General features: G+C 38.3%; 1 protein-coding gene across 1 annotated transcript in view; it reads right to left on the bottom strand.

Annotated features, from left to right (window-relative positions):
* The window catches only part of LOC149845750 (uncharacterized), a 128,660-nt gene that overhangs the window by 21,025 nt on the left and 84,724 nt on the right, over positions 1 to 22,911 (bottom strand). The window contains exons 7-9 of the mRNA XM_089995973.1: positions 17,411 to 17,569; positions 17,207 to 17,293; positions 16,983 to 17,054 (exon numbers count right to left, since the gene is read on the bottom strand). Of these exons, the coding sequence (XP_089852099.1) occupies positions 16,983 to 17,054; positions 17,207 to 17,293; positions 17,411 to 17,569 (318 nt within the window). The remainder of the gene's footprint in view (positions 1 to 16,982; positions 17,055 to 17,206; positions 17,294 to 17,410; positions 17,570 to 22,911) is intronic.

The raw sequence follows: 22,911 nt of genomic DNA, 5'->3' as shown, positions 1-22,911 counted from the left end.
TGAACTGCATGGTATTTATGTTGAATATTAATTGAGTATGTTATCCATTCAATTATCATGTTTCAAGTGCTCATGTCATTCACATTGAAAATTTTGAAATTTAGTTTGATATTTGCATGAATATGATCATGTACATGTTTGAGAGCTTATGCATGAATTGGATCATACAACAACAACAACTACGCCTTCATCCCAAAACAATTGGGGTCGGCGATATGAACCAACAAAGAAAATCATTATGGGTCTTCCACATGAATCCTTCTCCTCCATTCATTTCTATCCAATGCCATGTCCTCGGTGAGGTTCAAAGCATTCATATCCTTTCTTATCACCTCCATCCATGTCTTCCTAGGCCTACCCCGACCTCTTTTAACTAATATATTTTCCCATTTCTCCATCCTTCTAACTGGAGCATCATTAGGCCTTCGTCGAATATGTCCAAACCACCGTAAACGATTCTATATCATATTTTCTCGAATTTGTATTGTTGTTCTTCATCCTTTTCAATCAGCTGTGAAATCAGTGTTTTCTGTGCAACGTCTATAGGCAGACTGTAACAAATTACATTATCGTCTAAAAAAAAAGGAATTTTCTTTCAAGGTATTGGTTGCACAAGTACATGTTTTATTGAAGCTCTGCTGATTGATTAAGTGATCTCAACTCAGTTTGTTTTCTTCAATCCGTTTTGTTCGCATATTCATTGTTTTCATTGATATGGATTCATATTCGTCATCCAGTCCCTCTGCAAGTTTCTTAAATCAGCTTGTTACAGAAAAACTTACTCATTCTAATTTCTTAACATGGAAGAGACAAATACTTCCATTTATACAGAGTCAGGTTATCGATGAACATCTAGATGGTTCCATTCCTATACCACCACGGCTTATTTTGTAGGAAACCAAGGATGAGAAGGGTGATGCAATTACCAAATCTATTAAGAATCTAAAGTATACAACTTGGAGAAAGCGGGATCAATCTTTGGTTGCTTATATTACGTCAACACTCTCTCAAGAAGTGTTGGCTACTCTTTCAGATGATTGCACTGCGGCAGATTTATGGAGTAAGCTCTCTCAGACATACTCCCAGATATCAGAAGCCCGAGTTATGTACTTAAAGAATGAGTTTCAAAGTTTAAAGAAAGGCTCCATGACAGTTATGGAATACATAGGCCGCTTGAAGAGTATTACTGATCAATTGGCTGTTATTGGAAGTGTTATTTCAGATAAAGACAAAATACAACAACTCCTTAATGGGTTGGGCTCTGATTTTGACATGTTTACCACAACTTTGACATATCTTCCTCACTTGCCCAATTTTGACGACCTTCAAGCGAAACTTCTTCAACACGAGATGATTATGAAACAAAAGGCAGAAGGAAATGAATCAGCTCGTTCTCATTCAGTTTTGGCTATGGAGACTTCTGTAGGTTTTGGACGAGGGAATACAGGGCATCAAGGAGGCAGAGGCAGAGGCAGAGGCCGTTTTGGACAGGGAGGATGTGGTATCTTACCTACACCTAATATTTTAGGTGTTTTTAATGCCAGAGAATCAGAGGAGAGTGCCCACTTGTTTCTTATGTAACAAAAGAGGACATGTGAAAGTTGATTGTTGGTTTAATATGCAAAATAGAGGAAAAATAAACAAAATTGAAAATAAAGCTTCTACTGTGGACACGAAAGCGCCATCTACAGATGTGCAACAACTTTTGTTATCAACATTGTCACAGATGACGATCAAGCAAAATGAGCAAGGCGAGTGGTACGTTGATTCCGGTGCTGCCACCCATGTCACGGGTAATGCGGGTAAGTTATCTCACTTATTGCCTTATTTTGAAAAAGGTAGTATAGTTACGGGAGATGGAACTTATCACTCCATTAGTCATACTGGCAGTGTACATATCCCTATGTCAAAGTCCTCACTTCACTTGTCCAATGTCCTCCTTGCCCCTAATATTAAAAAGAACATTGTCTCTGTAGCTAAACTTGTTGACGATATGAATTCTTTCGTCGAATTTACTCCCTCCTCTGTTTATGTTAAGGATCTACGAACGAAGGAGACGTTCGCTAAGGGGGAGCGACAAGGAAACATGTACGTCTTCAAGGAGATTCCCTCAGTGTCTTCGCCTTCAGTCCCAATTCTCCAGTCAAAGCCATCCAAGCATTCTTCAGTTTCTTCGTCTTCAGAATCTTTGTTTTTCCCTTCATTGAAAGTTTTCAATTCATCTCATTGTAATAAACCAGATATTTGGCACAATCGCTTGGGATATTGTAGTCGGGGCTTCGTTGAAAATCTTGTATCTGATGGTCTTCTTCCAGAGTCTAGTTTATGTTCATTTTTAGAGAATAAAAAAATGTTCCTTATGTGAACTCTGCAAAAGTCATGTTCTTCCGTTTCATATTATTAATAAAAGGGCTTCAAAGCCATTTGAGATTATTTGTTTCGATGTTTGGGGACCCGCACCTATTACTTCTCTCTCTGGCAGTCGTTACTATGTTATCTTTATTGATTCTTATTCCCGCTATACTTGAATATATTTCTTGAAACATAAGCATATGAAGTTTTCCAAATATTTCGGGAATTCCATTCAATGGTCAAAACAAAGTTTTCCTGTGATATCGTGCATTTACAATGTGATGGCGGAGGAGAGTATTCATCGAACGAGTTTATTGTCTTTCTTCGGGATAAAGGAATAAGTCGACAGGTTTTTTGCCCTCATACCTCTCAACAAAATGGGGTTGCAGAGAGGAAATAAAGGCATATTGTCGAGAGTGAGATGAGCATGTTACATGATAGCAATGTGCCCATTAATCTCTGAACATAAGTTTTTCACACATCTGTTCATGTCATAAATCATCTTCCTATGGCACTTCTGGATCAAAAATCTCCCTATTATACTTTATTTGGGCAACATCCCTCTTATGATGAGCTGCGTGTTTTTGGTTGTGTATGCTATGTACATATTGATTCATCTCTGCGAAATAAGTTTCAAGACAAGGCCGCTAAGTGCATATTTGTTGGGTATGTGGATGAATACAAAGGCTATCGATGCTATGATCCTACTACAAAATGCATTAGGACCACCAGAAATGTTGTTTTTGATGAGCAAAATTTTCAGATCAATGACACCGAAGAGTTGTCATCTCGAGAAGTAGAGGTTTATGATCCATGGATGAGCGCAGACCTTTTTGCTAATACAAGAGAAACATGACAGGCGAATTGTCCTTCCTTTGGCTTGAGTAGAGAGTTGGATGACTCACAGATGCATGTTGAACCATCTTCAGTTGAGCCAACCCCAGTTGAATGCTTCTCTAGACAGATATACACTAGAAGGGATAAAAATACAGGGCCGAGGATTGTGGAAAGCATCGCTAATAATCCGGTTCAAAGGCCGTCACACATTAGGCATCCTATTCAGCAATAGGTGAGTTATGAGACCTTTTCCCTTGATTTTCAGTTGTTTATGTCTCAGCTCACAAAACAGGATGAACCCACTTGTGTTAATCAAGCTCTTCAATCTCGTCATTGGATTGAGGCTATGAATGAAAAAATGGAAGCACTTCATGAGTGCCAGACTTGGGAAATAGTACTCGGCCAGAAGGAAAGAATGTAGTTGGCTCAAAATGGATATATAAAACAAAGTATAAGCCCGAAGGAAGTATTGACAGATATAAGGCACAACTCGTTGCTCGGGGATTCACACAACAATATGGTGAAGATTACGCTGAAACTTTTAGTCCGGTAGTCAAAATGGGTACAATTCGTGTCATCATATCACTAGCAGTCGACCGAGGATGGAGGCTTGGCCAGATGGATGTTAAAAATGCATTTTTACATGGAACTTTAAAGGAGGAAGTATATATGGAGCAACCTCCTGGGTATGCCGAGAAGGATCCTACTGCCTGGGTGTGCAAATTAAAGAAATCTCTGTATGGGTTGAAACAGACGTCCCGTTCTTGGTTTGAAAGTTTCTCTATGCAAATTAAAGGATATGGTTTTAGAAGATGCTCTCTGGATCATTTGCTCTTTATTTACTAAAAGGCAGACATCGTTACACTTCTTATATATGTTGATGACATTGTGATCACTAGGAATTCAGATAATCATATGCAAGACGTGAAGCAATTTTTAATGAAAACTTTCAAGATGAAAAATTTAGGAGAGTTGAGGTACTTCCTTGGTGTGGAAGTTGACAGACAAAAAGACACATTGACACTCATGCAACAAAAATACACCCTTGATCTCCTAGAAAGAGCCGGAATGACGAATTGCAAACCAGTCAACACTCCGAGTGTATTACATCAAAGACTGAGTTCTGAAGATGGCCATCTTTGTGTCAACCCTACAACGTATAGAAGCTTTGTGGGGATGTTGTAGTATTTGACCTTTACCAGACCTGATATAGTTTATGTTGTCAATCAGGTATCTCAGTTTATGCATGCTCCAACAGAAGGTCATATGGAAGCAATAAAGCGTATTCTACACTATTTAAAAGGAACTATAGGAGACAAACTTGTTTATCGCAAGAATGATAACCTACATAAAGGACATGAACTCATCACTTATACTGACACAGAATGGGCAGGGGACCCAGATGAGAGACGATCTGTCTTTGGATATTGTGTATGTATTGGACACAATTTAGTGTCTTGGAGCAGTAGAAAACAAAATGCAGTGGCACGATCGAGTACAGAGGCTGAATACAAGTTGATGGCTGCAGGCACGACAAAAGTTACATGGATTAGACACTTATTGAGTGATCTTGGGGAGACAATTATTCGATCATTTCTTCTATGCGACAATCAAAGCGCAATAAGCATTGCGTGTAATCCTATTCAACATAGAAGAACAAATCATATTGAGATTGATCAACATTTTATACGACAGGAAGTTTAGATGAAAGAGATAGAACTACATCATGTTCGAACAGAAAATCAAGTGGCAAACTTGTTTACCAAAGGGTTAACATCGCGTCAATTTTGGCTATTGAAGAGCAAGTTGTACATGCTCCAAGACCATACACAACTTGAGGGAGGCTGTTAAAATAGAGCATGCATATGGATTTGGATCCAGATCCAAATCCATACGCACATCAATCCTTTGTTACTATGCAATTGACGTTCATTAATGACATTTTTGTAATATTATAAAATTGTTTTTATATAAATAAATTAGGGATCGGTGGTGTGGTTGTTCAGCCACCCCAACCTTTGGGATTCTCCCTTTCTCTCTCTTTCTCTGTTTCCTGTGCAGGCTGAGCCGTGAAGTAAACCTATCTCTCTCTCTCGATTTCTTATAGATCCTTCATGCAAACAGAGGACAAAGTGAATACCATATATGAATTTGTATTATCCACAAGTTTAAAGACAAGACTAAGATTTTTCTTGGGAAACAAAAAAAAATTGAGAGATTTAAAGAGCTAGACTTAGACAAAGGAATAGATACATTTTGAATTTGTGTGATGAGGTGGCGAGTCTCATCTCCAGTAACTATTATTTTTACCATAATAAAGAATCAAAGTTGAGAACTTACCCTCGTCACCTGAGATGTGGTTAGCCGCCATAGAATCAAGCTACCAGACTCTTTGCTCATTATGCTTTAAATTGAGTTCGACAATGGCAACAAGTAGAAATTGTTATCTATTGGGGTTTGACCTTCTCCACTACTTTGTGCACTACTTTGACCTCTAAATTGGCGATTGCCTTGATTTTTATTTTGTGTTGACCCTTGATTATATCTGAGATCATCTTTAAACCAACAACTTGCTTTGACATGGTCTGACTTCTTGCATATGAAGCAAGTAGAAATAAGGCGTCTCCCTTGGGCAGTAGGGTTAGAAGCAACATTCGATGTGGGAAATATACCTCGACCCACTTGATAGTCTCCACGACCATGTCTTCTGCCTCTAAAATATCCACCTCTTTCAGGACCTCATGAAATATTAGTAACAAGAATTTCTTGAGTTTCACTAGAGGCATCAACATCAACAAAAAGAGTCATCTCATAATGTAATAATTTGACCCTTAAATTCTCAAATGTAGGGAGCAAGTTCGTACTGCATGATAGTGGAAAGCATGTAATATTCAGGGCCAAGACCACTGAGAGCTTGTTGAACCATATCTTTATCCGATACTTCATAACCAACCATAACAAGTTGGTTAGTGATGCTCTTCATCTTGTTCAAATGCTCCATGATTGATAAAACCTTTCTTCAAATTCTGAAATTATCTCTTAAAAAACATTACTCGGATTCTGAAATTTGTGAATATGCCTAGACTAGTATAGTCCAGAGTAACAGTGTAGTGCAATTATCATGCACACCAATAAGCACCTCCTACGACAAAGTGGAGATGATATAGGCAACCAATGCTTGATCTTGTTTCATCCATGAGATAAAATCTGGATTTCTGACATGAACATAAATCATAACCCCTTTGTCACCATTTTCCTTCTTAAGAATATACTCTGGTAGAGGGACGACAGACCCATCAAGATGTCCAGAGAGATCTTGACTCCTAATTAAAGGAGTTATTTGCCTCTTCCAAGTTAGGAAATTATAATTATTTAATTTTTCATATACTAATTGGGGCAAAATTAGTGTTTATGCACCTCAAGTAGGTTTAGATGATTCCATTAAGCATCAATTTTGGGAAGATTTAGATGGAGTAGTACAAGAGACATCTTATGGAGAAAAGCTTTTCATCGGCGGTGACCTTAATGGACATGTAGGCATTAGTAGGGATGGATTTGAGAATATCCATGGAGGCTATGGTATAAGAGAAAGAAATGAAAGTGGAGAAAAGATTTTAGATTTTTGTTTGTCCTATGATATGATCTTAGCAAACACTTGGTTTAGGAAGAGGGAGTCTCACCTAGTAACATTTAAAAGTGGGGTTAATACGAGTCAGATAGATTTTTTCCTACTTAGAAAGAGAGATAGGGGTTGTTGCATCGATTGTAAGGTTATACCAGGAGAAAGTGTAGCTACACAACATAGAGTCTTAATTTTAGATCTTAGAATTAGACAATGCCGCAAAAGGGATAGACATAGGATAGATCCTAGAATTAAGTGGTGGGCACTGAAAGGAGCTAAACAAGGAATGTTTGTAGAGCAGGTAGTTAAGGAAGTTGATTGGTGTCTCGAGGAGGATTCAGAATCAATGTGAAATAAGATAGCGGGTGGTATGAGAAAAGTAGCTAAGGAGGTATTGGGTGAGTCTAAAGGCGGTGCACCACTAGGTAAGGATACATCATGGTGGAACGAGGATGTCAAATTAGCTATTAAGGTTAAAAGAGAGTGTTATAGAAATCTAAGAGTCGTGATAATGAGAATTTGGAGAAGTATATGATAGCAAAGAAGGAAGCTAAAAAAGTTGTTCGAAACGCGAGGGCTAAGGTATATAAGGAGGTTTATGACAAGTTGGATACCAAAGAAGGCGAGAAGGATATTTATAGGCTTGCAAAGATGAGAGATAGGAAATCGAAGGATTTGGGTATGGTTAGATGTATCAAAGATGAAACGCAAAGGGTTTTAGTCAAAGATGAGGAGATTAAGGAGAGATGGAAAGATTATTTTGATAAGCTATTTAATGATAGTCATGCTCAAGATCTTGGAGACTTCTCCATTCCTTTTCATGAGATAAATCGTGACTTCATGCGCAAGATTCAAAAGAAAGAAATTGCAGAGGCTTTGAAGAAAATGAAATCAAGAAGGGCAGTTGGCCCAGATGGTATACCTATCGAGGCTTGGAAATGCTTGGGAGAGAAAGGTTTAGAATGGTTGACAAATCTTTTTAACTTGATTTGGCGAACAAATAAGATGCCTAATGAGTGGAGGAAGAGTACTTTGGTGCCTTTATATAAGAATAAGGGTGATATACAAGATTGCACAAACTATCGTGGTATAAAACTCATGAGTCATACTATGAAACTTTGGGAGAGGGTGATTGAGTCTAGGTTGAGGAAGGTTGTCATGATATCGGAGAATCAATTTGGTTTTATGCCTGAAAGATCAACTATGGAAGCTATACATCTTCTTAGACAACTTATTGAAAGATATAGAGAGAGGAACAAAGATTTGCATATGGTTTTTATTGATTTAGAGAAGGCATACGATAGAGTACCTAGGGACGTTCTCTGGTGGACAATGATGAAGAAAGGTGTTTCTCTCAAGTACATTAGTATAATTAAAGATATGTATGAAGGAGTAGTAACCAATGTCCGCACTTGTGGAGGGGTGACAACCAATTTTCCGATAACGGTTGGGTTACATCAAGGATCTGCTTTAAGCCCTTTCCTATTTGCGATAGTGATGGATGAGATTACGAGATCAATTCAAGAAAATGTACCGTGGTGTATGTTGTTTGCTGATGATATTGTTTTGATTGATGAGTCTAGAGCTGGGGTTAATGCTAAGTTAGAATTATGGAGACAGACATTGGAAGCTAGAGGTTTTAAGTTGAGTAAGAGTAAGACTGAATATATGGAATGTCGGTTTAGTAAGCAACGAAGTAGTGATGGGAGTGTAGTGAAGCTTGGTGAGCAAGATATACCGGTGAATGATTATTTCAAATATTTGGGATCCATCATTCAAAAGTATGGAGAAATTGATGGAGATGTAAATCATAGGATAAAGGTTGGGTGGATGAAATGAAAAAGTGCTACTGGAGTGTTGTGCGATCGTAGAATGCCATTGCGGTTGAAGGGAAAGTTTTATAGGACGACTATTAGACCCGCTTTACTATATGGTACGGAATGTTGGGCTGCCAAGAGACATCATATTCAAAAAATGAGTGTAGCTGAGATGCGGATGCTTAGATGGATGTGTGGAAATACAATAAAAGATAAGATTCAGAACGAAGAGATACGTAAGAAGGTAGGTGTTGCACCCATTGAAAATAAGATGCGAGAGAATCGTTTACGGTGGTTTGGACATATTCGGCGAAGGCCTAATGATGCTCCAGTTAGAAGGTTGGAGAAATGGGAAAATATATTAGTTAAAAGAGGTCGGGGTAGGCCTAGGAAGACTTGGATGGAGATGATAGGAAAGGATATGAATGCTTTGAACCTCACCGAGGACATGGCGTTGGATAGAAATGATTGGAGGAAAAGGATTCATGTGGAAGACCCAAAATGAATTTCTTTTTTGGTTCATATCGCTGACCCCAATTGTTTTGGGATGAAGGCGTAGTTGTTGTTGTTGTTGTTGTTGTTGTTGATACTAATTGGGGCAAAAAGGTGGAAGATAGAGTCAACTGTGGGTTTGGAAAGGCGGAAGATACAGACAACTGTGGGTTTGGATCCATGAAGGAAAAGAATAATAAGACCAGAGAATGATAAGGATGGAGATGTTAAAAGGGAGCCCTCGTTCTCCTGTGCAGGCCTGTCATCGAGCGAAAGAGAGAGAGGGGAGAGAGAGAGAGAGAAAAAGAGATTTCGGAGCCCTCGTTCTCCTGTGCAGGCCTGTCATCGAGCGAAAGAGAGAGGGGAGAGAGAGAGAGAAAAAGAGATTTCATAGAAAGGTCGTCAGTCCCTCGTGGTTGCACCTTTCAATCTATTAAAAGTTAAGTGTATAAAACTAGGGTACATAAATACCCCTTAACAACAGGCTAATTTACATTATACACTAATTGGATCTGGACCCGATCCATTATATAAGTGGATCGGGTCAGCCATATACACAATGACGACTTCTTTTCAGCCTCCCTCAAGTTGTGCATGGTGCTGAACCATGAACAACTTGTTTTTCAGAAACCAAAATCTATCCTTTGTCAACCCTTTAGTGAGGATGTCAGCAACTTGTTCTTCAGTTGGCACATACATGGGCTCAATCTCTTTGTCTTCAACCTTTTTTCTAATAAAATGTTGATCTATTTCAATGTGCTTTGCTCGACTATGGTGGATGGGATTGAAGGACATGTTGATGGCACTTTGATTGTCACACAGCAACAGTGATCGAGCAATCGGTTCTCCCATTTCTGTCAGGAGATGTCTTATCCATGTAGCTTCGGTCGTGGCAGTGGCCATCGATCTGTATTCAGCCTCCGTGCTTGATCTAGCAACCACCTTTTGTTTTCTACTACTCCAGGATACCAAGTTTGGCCCAATGAAGCTGCAATAACCGGATATTGATCGTCGTTCGTCTGGATCACCCGCCCAATCAACATCAGCATAAGTGACGATCTCATGGCCCTCACGGTCCCCGCCTAGATCTAAGTCTCTTTTCTTGTATACCATCCCATCACCAACTGTACCCTTCAGGTAACGAAGTATACGTTTGACTGCCTCCATATGTGACATACGAGGTTCATGCATAAACTGGGATACCTGATTAACCGAATATACTATGTCAGGTCTAGTAAAAGTCAGGTATTGCAACATGCCAACTAAGTTGTGATACTTAGTGGGATCTCCATATATATCCCCTTCCTTTGAACTCAGTTTCTGATGAATGACACTTGGAGTTGTTAACGGCTTACAATCTGTCATGCCTGCTTTGCTGAGAATGTCCAACGTGTATTTGTGTTGAGTAAGAGTGAGTGTATCATTTCTTTTATCAACTTCTACCCCAAGAAAATATCGCAGCTCTCCCAAATCTTTCATCTTAAATCTCTGATTTAATAACTTCTTCACCTGCTTAATGTGACTTTTACAGTTTCCTGTGATGATGATGTCATCTACATATATTAATAGAAGAGTAGTGACTCCTTGTTCATTGTGAATAAATAATGAGTGATCCAGAAGGGACCGAGAGAAGCCATGCCATTGTATTTCTAGAGAAAAACTGTCGAAGTAGGAACGAGAAGCTTGTTTCAAACCATATAGGGCTCTCTTTAACTTGCATACATATTTTTTGGCGTCTCGTTCTGCATATCTAGTGAGTTGTTCCATGTAGACCTCCTCTTTTAAATCCCCGTGCAGAAACACATTCTTTACATCCAGCTGGCTCAATGTCCATACATGTTTAATGGCTAGACTCAACACAATGCGAATGGTCCCCATTTTAACTACAGGACTGAAAGTTTCATCAAAGTCTTGGCCTTCCTCTTGTGTGAATCCCTTGGCTACAAGTCTAGCCTTATACCTTTCGATGCTCCCGTCTGGTTTATACTTTATCTTGTACACCCATTTTGACCCAACAACATTTCTGTTTAGTGGTCTAGGTACAACTCCCATGTCCCCCATTCATGTAAGGCCTCCATTTCTTCATTCATTGCTTCTACCCATCTTCTAGAGCTAGCAGCTTGATAGAACATGAGGGGCTCATCCTCTTTACTTATGGATGTCAAGAACAACTGAAAATCCAGTGAAATTTTTTTATAACTTACCCACCTGTCAAGCGGATGTCAAATTCGTGAGGATCTTCTGATATCCATCGTCTGCGAAGCGGATGGTCCAGATGGATCTGTACTCGTGCAAGAAATGAATGAGGGCTCTTCTCTCCGGGTGTACACAATACCCTTATACCTTGTTGGCTCCAAGTCATATGTAACAGTCTCCTCCGTTTGAGTTTCATTGGCTGATTCCTCATGTGTCTCCTTCTAACTGCAATTTTCTGGACAGTCTACTTTACCATTGGAAAAGAGTTCTGAATTTAACCATGGGTAGTATACCTCAATGCTGGGGCTTGAGTTGTTGGCATGAAGGGTTGAATTAGCATCCTGATCATCAAAGTTCATTTCATCAAAAATTACATTCCTTGATATTTTGACACGCTTACTCAAGGGATCATAGCACCTGTACCCTTTGTAGTCTTCTGCATATCCTATAAACCTACATTTTAAGGCTTTATCTTGAAACTTGTGCCTGAGTGAGCTGTCAATGTGAACATAGCAAACAGACCCAAACACACGTAATTCATGATAATCAGGTTGTAGCAAAAAAGAGAGAAATATGGTGACTTATTTTCTAAGATACTCATGGGCAATCGATTTATCACATGAACTGTGGAGTGAAAAGCCTAAGTCCATAATGATATAGGGAGGTTGCTCCCGTGCATCATGCTCATTGCAGTCTCAACAATATGTCGATGCTTCCTCCCAGCAATCCCATTTTGTTGAGGTGTATGCGGGCAAGACACTCTTCTCTTTATCCCATTATGTTGAAGGAAACTAACAAAGTCACTCGAGGAGAATTCACCTCCTCCATCACACTGGAAATTGAGAATGTTGGTAGAGAAATGATTTTGAACAAAAGAATGAAATCTCTGGAACAATCCAAAGACTTCTGATTTGTGCTTCATAAAAAATATCCAAGTATAACGTGAGTAACTATCAATGAAGATAAGATAGTATTTACTGCCAGAAAGAGAAGTAAGTGGGGCAGGACCCCAGACATCTGAACAAATGACCTCAAATGGCCTTGAAGCTCTTTTATTAATGGAAGTAAATGGTAAAACATGACTCTTACATAAATGACAGCTAGAACACTTTGTATCAACGACTTCTGAACTCAGACTGAACTTAGGGATGAGATTATTCGAGACAAGTTTTTTCAATAAAATGGCGACCACAATGGCCAAGACGACTATGCCAAAGTCTTGGCTTATTACATTCAGAAATAGTAAATATAAAATCAGGATAAAAAAGTTGACGTTGGTGAGGCTTCAAGGATGAATAGTTGGAATGAATGAAGGAAGGATCTTCTTGAAAGATGTACATATTGCCCCATCGTTTTCCTTCAGCGAATGTCTTCCTCGTGCGAAGATCCTTGACATAAACAGAAGAGGGAGTAAATTCAACTGAAGCATTAGCATCATCAACAAGTTTTGAGACAAAAACAATGTTCTTTTGAATATTAGGTGCATGGATGACACTTGGAAGTTTAAGAGAGGACTTTGACATGTGTATAATGGCATTTCCAGTATGTGAGATTGCGTGATGAGATCCATCTCCTGTGACTATGCTATTCTTACCAACATAAGGAGTGAGAGTCAAGAGTTTACCTACATCACCCGTGACATGAGTAGCTGCTCCAGAGTCGACATACCAATTTCCTCTGTCATTTTGCTTCATATTCAATCCTGCCAAGGCTGCCAACAACAACTCTTTTACTTTTCCATCCTTCCTAGCCTCTGCTTGTGAAGCTTTCCCTTTGTTTTGAGGGTTAAACCAACAATTCGCTTTAATGTGCCATTTCTTGTTGCATAGAAAACATGTGGGAGTGGGTCTTTGTCCTTGTATATTGGGTGTTGGAAGTATGCCACGACCTCCATAGGTATTTCTCCCTTGGCCTCCTTTTCCTCGAAAAGAACTTCCTCGTCCTCGACCATAACTCATTCCCATAGCCAGCACATCTTGTGTTCCTGAATGCCCATGAGAATCTTCAGAAGATCCTTTCAGAATCATCTCATATTGTAATAATTTCGCACGAAGATCTTCAAACTTTGGAAGTTCTGGTAAACATAGTAAGGTTGTCGTCATAACATGATAGTCTGGCCCCAATCCACTCAAGGTTTGTTGTACTTTATCTTTTTCACTGACAAGACACCCAACAACAGTCAGTTGGTCTGTGATGCTTTTCATTTTATTCAGGTATTCCATAATGGACATGGAATCTTTCTTCAGCATTTGAAACTCTCGCTTAAGAAACATAATTCTTGCCTCAGAAATTTGAGAATATGCTTGAACTAGCGTGTCCCACAGTTCCTTGGCCGAACAATCATCAGGAAGAGCAATAAGGACCTCTTGTGAGAGAGTTGAAGTGATGTATGCCACTAGCGATTGATCCCTTTTCATCCAAGCAACATATTCTGGATTCTTGTGAAGAACGACAGATTGTTCTCCTTTATCGTCCGCTTTTTCCTGCGAAAGGAATTCTGGAGGAGGTGGAACCGATCCATCCAGATGACCAGAGAGATCCTAACTCTTTATAAATGGGATGATCTGTCTTTTCCAGGTTAAGAAATTGAGGTTATTCAGTTTTTCAGAAACTAGTTCACCGAGAAAACTTGAGGACAGACATGATTGCCCATGAGTAAAATCCATTTGAGGGAAAATCTGAACTGACACTTAGGTATATAAAAAGAAACAAAACAAAAACAAAACAAAGGGTTCGGCTAACAGGACACTCGGCTGACAGGTGACAAAGAGAAGACAAGTTCACGTGATTTCTAGGTGCTGCAGAGAGCTCGGCTAACAGGCTGATGTACCAGGTGATACTCGGCAGTCAGAAAAACAAAAATAATTTCAGAAACAACGAAAACAACAAAGATTAACAAAGGAATCACAGATTAACAGAAATTTCAGAAGTGCAGATTGTAGGAAATCAAAGGAATCACAGTGATCTGAAATAAAAACAGATTTACGTCACCACAGATGTCGAGTTTTCTCACAGCAAGAAAGGGGAGGACTCAGAAAACTGCACTTTACGTTTCCAGATGTACTCGGCTGAAGGATGATGGAGGAAGACTCAGCGACTGACGAGAGATCAACCTGCTTGGCTCGTCTGATTGGAATGGAACAGGAGAACTCAACTGAAAAGATCAAAAACAGACGATGACAGGCTTGGCTCGTCTGATTGGAATGGAACAGGCGTGATTCTGGGTGACTGAAAGTAGAGCAGGCGTGATGGAAAAAACTCGATCAGACTTGGCAGATCGTGGCCTTCTAAAACAGGCTCTGATACCATGTTAAAAGGGAGCCCTCGTTCTCTTGTGCAGGCCTGTCATCGAGCGAAAGAGAGAGAGGGGAGAGAGAGAGAGAAAAAGAGATTTCAGAGAAAGGTCTTCAGTCCCTCGTGGCTGCACCTTTCAATCTATTAAAAGTTAAGTGTATAAAACTAGGGTACAGAAATACCCCTTAACAACAAGCTAATTTACATTATACACTAATTGGATCTGGACCCGATCCATTATATAAGTGGATCGGGTCAGCCATATACACAATGACGACTTCTTTTCAAAAGATACGCAGACTATCAAGTCAAAAAAAATATCTGCCAACCTTTTTTTTCTGGTCAGAATATCGCAGCAGTCACATAAACTAAAAAAAAATTGTGAACCTTCAATGTATGGGACGTGTTATATGAAACTCAAATAAAGAAATCTGCAAATCTAAGTATGCTGGTAATAAACAGGGTATGCAAATCTGAACATGTTGAGTTTTGGATCCAAATAAGGTGCAACGAATAACAGGTTACTGGAATCTCTAGAAAAAAGGGAAAACTGAGATTGACATCAAAAACAGAAGTTCAGGAAATTAGCTTAGAATCGACAATATCAGATTCTTTTCTTTAGGTAAACATAGTTATTATAGTAGCAGCACTTGAAGAGAGGCAAACAAAGAAAAGAAAACCCAAGATCTCTTAAGACGTACCTTAATGGACGGGATCAAACCGCTCCTTGCTCAGATACCATAAAAGAATTGATACCTCACAATGTTCCAGAGTATAACCAAAGAAGAAGAGAAGACGAGAGAATTGGAGGCTGCTACTCCTATTCCACGATTCCCAATGAGGGAACGTGAGTCTATTCATTGCTTTAAATAGAAAATAATACAAGTGGAAACCCAATACAATAAGGAACCTAACACAATTAAGGAAACCCAACTCAATAAGGAAACCAGGTAACATGTCTGCTGTACTGGATCTGGGTTTGGATCCAGATCCAATATCATCATCTCTCAATAATAGGCACAAGAATATTCCTATAAAACTAACTTAAAATAGAGATAAAACAGCAAATACCAAAAATATCTGACGGAAGTGTTAGAATGAGGCCAATTGACACCTAATCTAAGAGTATCTAAAGATGCAGTATGCTGTCTAATAATGTCCAATATAGCACACTAAATCAATATATAAAACAAGCACAATATCACTTATGTGCATGAAGCAATTCAATGAACATATCATGTCAAATATGATATCTTATTATGACGTGAAGAACTAACAAAAGTGAAGAACATTTGAATGGATAAATTGTACACCTCTCTCCCTGTTTAATTGATTAGAAAGATTAAGCACAACAGAAATCCAATAGCATCTTGAATTGGTACTATTTCTTTTCACACTTGAATCCTCAATTAAGTTGATGTAGATGATGCCCGATCAAATAACACTAGCTTGAACCATCTTTGGTACAACTAAATAAAGCTGAAAAGAGCATGATAAGGATTTCAATCAATTAGCTGCCAACATCTCACAGATGGAACAGAAACATGGATTTTTTTCCTCTGAAAGCCACCTGACCATCAAATTGAGAGCTTTTGATGAGCAAGCAGAACTAGGAGAATTTTCATGTAGGCTCAACAATTACTTGATCCACCATTCAAGGATAGTATCTTTCCATTTGGCATCATCTGCATATGCCACTCATATATGATTTTGATGGACATGACACATGTTAATATGTTTAAGAAGTCATCCACGTGACATGGCAAGTAATGGCACTGCAGGTACCATCCTGTCCACTCCACAAAGAAAAATTTCACGAGTCGAATAGATGCTCTGTGAAAACTTTGGCTACAGAAAAGACTTGAACCACTCAATGGTGACATCTGATACCTATTCAAACTTTATATACCAATACGTTGCTTACCATATTGACCAAAGTCATCATCAATCTCTCATACATCCAGTTGTCTGGTTTGATGGTAAAAATGTGTAAGATGTCTGAAAAAATGTCCAGTAACAATTTTTTGTTTGAATTGCACTCAACATGTTTATGTCAACTGGGATGACGCAGGCACTTGGAAGTTGTCCAAAAATGCATTTAATCAGGCATATTTCACTCACAACCACAGCAATGGATAGCAGGAAGATCCAGTGCAAATGGTAGCATTATCAGATCTCACTTATAGCTACCATGTTTCATGAAATATTACACTTTTCACGTGAAAATAATTGAATGTGGGTTCCAGATCACAATTGGTTTTATCAATTAGTCGCCTCAAGAAATGAAAAAAACCAAACACAAGATAATTTTCCATTATGGCTAAAACAAACATTATGGTACCTTGACTGGATTCTAATATATAAGTAAATACCTGACACAGAAACCAGTCAGTTGCATCATATATATTGCTCTCTGCACAAACATACGCATGGGGTGGATCGACCTGCAAAACCAAGCATCTATCAAAAACTCGAATTTATTAATAGCCTCATGAGTAATGTCCAGAAGCTACACCCAAGCTTAAGGCTGATGATTTCTCAAAATAACTTCAAGCTTGATCACACCTAGTTGGGAGTAACTGCATACAAACAATACCTTCTGCATCATTCCAAAAAAAAATGGATGGCCACATTGCTCAACCCATCCATCTCCATCTTTTGCACAATGAAATTCCTTGCAATCCTACAAGATTGAAATCATTTTGGAAATGTCAGCACCAGTAACAATATGACTACAGGCTCATCAGTTATTACAACTAAATCCTGCACGTGCAAATTTAGAAGAGTAGAAAAATGAAACCTGGCACCATCTTGCTTGGGCTTTAGATCTACTCATGTGAGCCCATATGTGAAATTTGTTGCACTTTTTGCACTCTATCCTTCTTACTTCCCCTTGAGAATCATCCTCCTTAGCTTCAGAATGAGAAAATCCAGATGGAAAGAAACCTTGTCTACCCTTCTGATGGAGAAGGACCATAATGATAGTTGCTCAATTAAATAACCAATCAACCCAACAGCATATAACCAGCCAAAAAAGAAAAAAAGGAAAGATAACATTGATTCCAGAGATTCATTATAAAATTCCATGATGAAGCATGGATTTGCACAAGTTCATATAAGTAATCTGAACATCTTAAATGCTGATAGAACTGTAAACAAAAATCCAGGGTTACTCTAAATTCTGGTCCTTGGTTATTATAGCATGCTTAAGAAATAAGTAGTAGGCCATATTGAACTACAAAATTTGCATCAAGGAGATTCTTTACTCCATGTTTACTCTAACTTCTGGTCCTTGACTATTGTATCATGCTTAAGAAGTATGCTACATTGAACTACAAAATTTGCACCAAAGATTCCTCACTGCATGTTTCAAGGTATGAACTGAACCATAAGCTCCTTCCTATGTCAGTAACACTAACATAAGTCTGAAGGAAACAGAATGTCACCCATCAGGGTAATTCACATATAAGATAACGGTCGCCAAAATAGAAAACCAAAAGTAGCCACTACAAGACTGGTTACTTCTGATGCACAAGCCCTGCTAGAGTAGTGTACTCCTTTTACTGCTGCCAGCTTTTACAAAGCAGTTTGCCTATACGCAAAGAATAAAAGGCGAGAATTGAAGGTAATAAAATTGAATTATTTGTGAACTTGCAAAATCCAAAATTATCATGTCATAGAAGTTTTTTTGTTACTAATTGGAATATTGGGTAGTATTTCAGCAATTTGTTCTATTAAATGAAGAATTGTGGATTCAAATATCAAACACGCATCTTTGGTAACACTATATATCTGCTGACATTAGCAGCCAATGCCATCACACATAAGTTTCTGAAATTGCTTTCTCAAATGACACAAAATAATATTTCTAAAGTTTGTGTCATATATAATTACACTCAATATAAGAGATTCCCTGCAAGACCCTAACATTATATGAAGATATAGAAACATGCACCTTGAGAAATAAGTGGTTGTTGAACTTCTGTATGTGCACATCATATTCATTTATTAGAAACTGGCTCCAACCATCCTCCTCCGTTTTACAAGCTACATTTTATACAGCATTAATAGTTAAGGTTGGTCATTTTCTGTTCTGCAGTACTTCATATTGGCATCATAGGTGAATGCACTTTAAGAATTCATTCTTCCATGAATTCCTACATTTAATGCTTGTGAAGAACATTGTGTCCTGAGAATCAAGACTCTGATTGTGTTGGTAAGGCTTATAGCCTATGTAACACGGACTCTTCTAAAAGGCCAATGATCATGCATATATTTCACATTTTATTAATCAATATTTATGCATGATCCATGTTAAAATTGCTTTAAAACCCCATTTTTACCATTAGTTTTGATAAACTACATTGAATTGAATTTTATCAGAAAATCGTATTCTTCAAAGCTTTCCCTGCATATATTTTTTTAGTGTTTCTATTATAGTTAGAATTTCTTAATTGTAGTTTAGTTTGCTTAGGTTTTTATTAGCTAATTTGTAATTTTTAATTAGTTTAGGAAGTTTGCTTTTTATACAATAAAACATGTTTTACTAAAGTGGGTCTTTTGGAAATTATTGAAAATTGTTGGACTTATTTTGAAAAATTTGTTTTACCCTAATATAATATTATAAATAGTATACTACAGAAAAAAGGGGCCTTCCAATTTTGAAGCTCACGCCTCCTCTCTCTCTCTCTCTCTCCAGCCAACTTCTTTTTCTTCTTTATTCTACTCCTTTTTCTCTTTTTCTCTTTTTCTTTCCTTCCTCTACCATTTCCCTTCACCGACATCTTCTTCATTGTCTATCGTCAAGGGGTGCAGCGTGATGAGCATAGATCGTGGGAGGCCGCTCTTTCCTCAACCCATCCAGCCGATCTCGGTAAGTCTCTTCTTCCCCTTCTCTTTATTTGTTTTTGCAAAGAGTAGATTTCCTTAACCGTGTTTCTTGTTTTGATCTTTGTTTGGTTCAGTTAGTTGCTTTGATTGTTGTTATCGTTGTATGACATTAGTTTAGTTTAGTTTTTTTTAAAGAAAAAAATACACAGCGTTTCACGCTGTGAAGAAAAAAATTGACGTTGTTGGGCATACTCCAGTTGCAGTCGTTCACTTTGAATGTTTTATATTTCAGTCGTGTACTTTGAATAGCTTACAGCAATTTGCATACATGTTAATAATTTTTTATCAGTCGATCTTTCTTCACTGCATTTTATTTTGTGTGTTCATTCGGTTTAATCTGTTGCTTTAGTTATTTCTTTGTTAATTAGCCACTTATTGATTCAGGCGTTACATTTGGTTTAATAGTTCAATATTTTATTTCATTAATTGTTTATTATATTAGATGTTTTAGTTATGTGCTGCATTAGGTAGTTAGTTGCATTGTTTATTCATTGCATAGACGTTAATTGCATTAGCTATTAGTTGTTTTAAACATTGCATTGGTTGTTTATTTTATTTATTGCATTAACTCATTGTAGTATTAGTTCATTAGTCATTGATGGCAGTTAACACCGTATCTTAGTTTGCTTAGGATCTTGTTATCTTAGGTTAACATAAATTAGTGGTAAGTAGTAACATTAATTCATACTAGGTATTCACGTGTTTCATTGATTTTAGATATTAAGTTTTGACATTTTGTGTTTTGGTTAAGTTAATGTTGGCTGTTTGGTAGCTTAGGTTAGTATAATCTGGCAATTAATTGGTAGGTAGGCATTAGTTAGATTAACATTAGAGTTAGCATTTTGTTTTGTTGTATTTTGATTAATAGTTTCATTAACTGTTCCATACCCACGTTGTGTTAATTTGTTTGGCTCACTAGAATGTTTTACATAGTTTAAGTCAATTAATCATTAGTGCAACATAGTTTATCTGCTAATATAGTTTTTACCTTCATGTTTTAGTTTAAATTAGCGTTAGTTAGATTTTATGTAGTTAGTTTTAGATTTACAATTCTTGTTAGTAATTTTCTGCATTAAATCGATTCAGTCTAAGTTCATGTTCTTAGTTCATTTATTCTAGTTAGTTTCTTTCTTGCTTTAATATAGATTAGTTGATTCAATTAGTTACGTGTTTGTTGGAAAGTTAGTTTCGTTATTTCGTCTTCTAGTGTAATAGTTAGTTTAGTTTAATTCTTTTTATTGATTTTTAAGTCTTAGATTTTGTTTAGTTCTATTCGTTCTGCTACGTCTTTTTTGTCTTCATTTTTTTTTGCAGGAAAGCGCTGGAAAGTGCGGTAGAGCCTTTTTCGTGCCCTAAAAGTACCCCCTGAGGTCCCCTCAAGCCCTCAAAGGTGCCCTCAGGGAGCCCTCAAAGGGCAAAAGAAAACATGCATTACCTGTTTCATTGAGGAAACAAAAAGAGGGAAGGACAAAGAGAAGCAAATCAATTCAAAGGGAACAAGGACTCAAGCACTGAAGACACTTTTGCTTTTCTTTTTAGATTAGGGTTTATTTCATTTTATTAATTGGGTCTGTAATAAAACCATTTATTTTGTTTAAGCCCTCTGCGTAGGGCCGTACTCCCTTAGTTAGTTAATTATTTAAATAATTCTTTTTATTTTGGCAATAAAGAGTAGTTTAGATTGTGTATTTGAATACGAAGTATTTCTCGTTCCCTGAGATCGACCCGGACTCCACCACTTGTGCGAGGCGGTTTTTATATTTTTGGTGTCTGGCTTTCACTGGATTTTCATTAAAAAAATATTGTTTTAAAAAGGGGTTTCATAAAACTCACACCAAATTTTGGCGCCGTTGCCGGGGAACGGCGAAATACGAGTACTTACTTTATTGCCTAGTGTTTGTTTTGCATTTAGGTTTTAGAACCACGTATGTGCATACCGTAGAGACAAGCTTATTTTTTTTGCACAACCCACCCACTAGGGTCCCCTTAGAGGTGACTGTGTACGATTGGTACCGTACACATAGATTTTATTTTCTTTACATAATTCCTGTTGTGTGCAACTGCGTGGTGTTTGTTTAGTTCTTGTTTTTTTTAGCTTACTCGCTTTGTGGTTTGCGTGGTTTGGCCGCTAGCGCGTTAGTTAGGTAGAAAACCTCAAGTTAGGACGTGTGCTACACCGGTCTACTCCAAGGTGTACGCAATGGCCGACGATCATCATTTGATCCGTCCTTTGAGGGAGTACTTCATGCCAAATACGTATACTCCCGCCTCCTGCATCACGAGACCTGATATAGAAGCAAGCCATTTTGAGATTAAGGCCAGCGTTATCCAAATGCTATCTTCATTTTATGGCCTTAGTAACGAAGACCCCTACCATCATCTCGATGAATTCCTCGAGATTTGCTCGACTGTGTGAATCAATAACTTTGGATATGACGCGTTAAGGTTAACGTTGTTTCCGTTCTCCCTCAAAGATAAAGCCAAACATTGGCTAAAGGCTCTTGAGACGGTTCAGATTACCACTTGGGAAGGAATGCAACGCGAATTCCTTAAAAAGTACTTCCCAATTGGTAAGACAAATTAGTTTCGCAAAGCCATCACCAGTTTTTCACAGATTGAGGGAGAACAATTTCATGAAACTTGGGAGAGGATGAAGGATCTTCTCCGCAAGTGTCCCCACCACCAGGTGCCTCGCTGGCAACTGGTGCAATATTTCTATGACGGTCTTACTGAGAAGAACCGTCAAATGGTTGATTCATCGTGTGGGGGCACTTTTATGCTCAAGAGTAAGGACGAGGCTTGGTCATTATTTGAGACTTTGAGTGAGAACATGATGCATCATGCCTTGTCTTTACGGGTCAATAGGACCACATCTGTGCCTAGTGGTCCTAGGAAAGTTGGGATTTCCGGAGTAGGGTCCGAGCGAGATTTGCAAACCAAGGTCGACATGTTGACTAGGAAATTAGATAAATTCCTAGCAAATTTTTCGCGAAGTCTAGTAGGAAGAGTGTGCGAGCTATGCGCTAGCCCTGCACACTGTGTTTCTGATTGTCCGGCAGCATCGCTATATCCTGAATTTGTTCAAGAGCAGGTGAATGCTGCCCAAGGTTTCGCTGGGCCCGAGCCTGATTCATTTGCACCCTCATATAACCCAGGATGGCGAAACCACCACATCAGTCCACCCCATCAGCCCTCCCAGACACAACATAGACTGAGTAACTTTTCACAAAGTTACTCGTGTCTCATAGATTCACAGGTCCACACCCAGTATAGTCTGCATTCTCCTCAGGAGCCCACATCGCGCATATCATTTCAAGAGAAGATGCTAGAGGCCTTTTCTGATATTAAGGTCACTCTTTGTTCCCACACACAGTCAATAGCCAAGCTAGAGACTCAAATGGGACAGTTGGC

Source organism: Nuphar pumila, chromosome 2 (assembly GCF_984573655.1).
Source record: "Nuphar pumila chromosome 2, dmNupPumi1.hap1.1, whole genome shotgun sequence".
In the NCBI taxonomy this organism is placed as follows: Eukaryota; Viridiplantae; Streptophyta; class Magnoliopsida; order Nymphaeales; family Nymphaeaceae; genus Nuphar; species Nuphar pumila.
The sequence above is the reverse complement of the archived record's forward strand: the minus strand, read 5'-3'. Positions and strand labels throughout refer to the sequence as shown.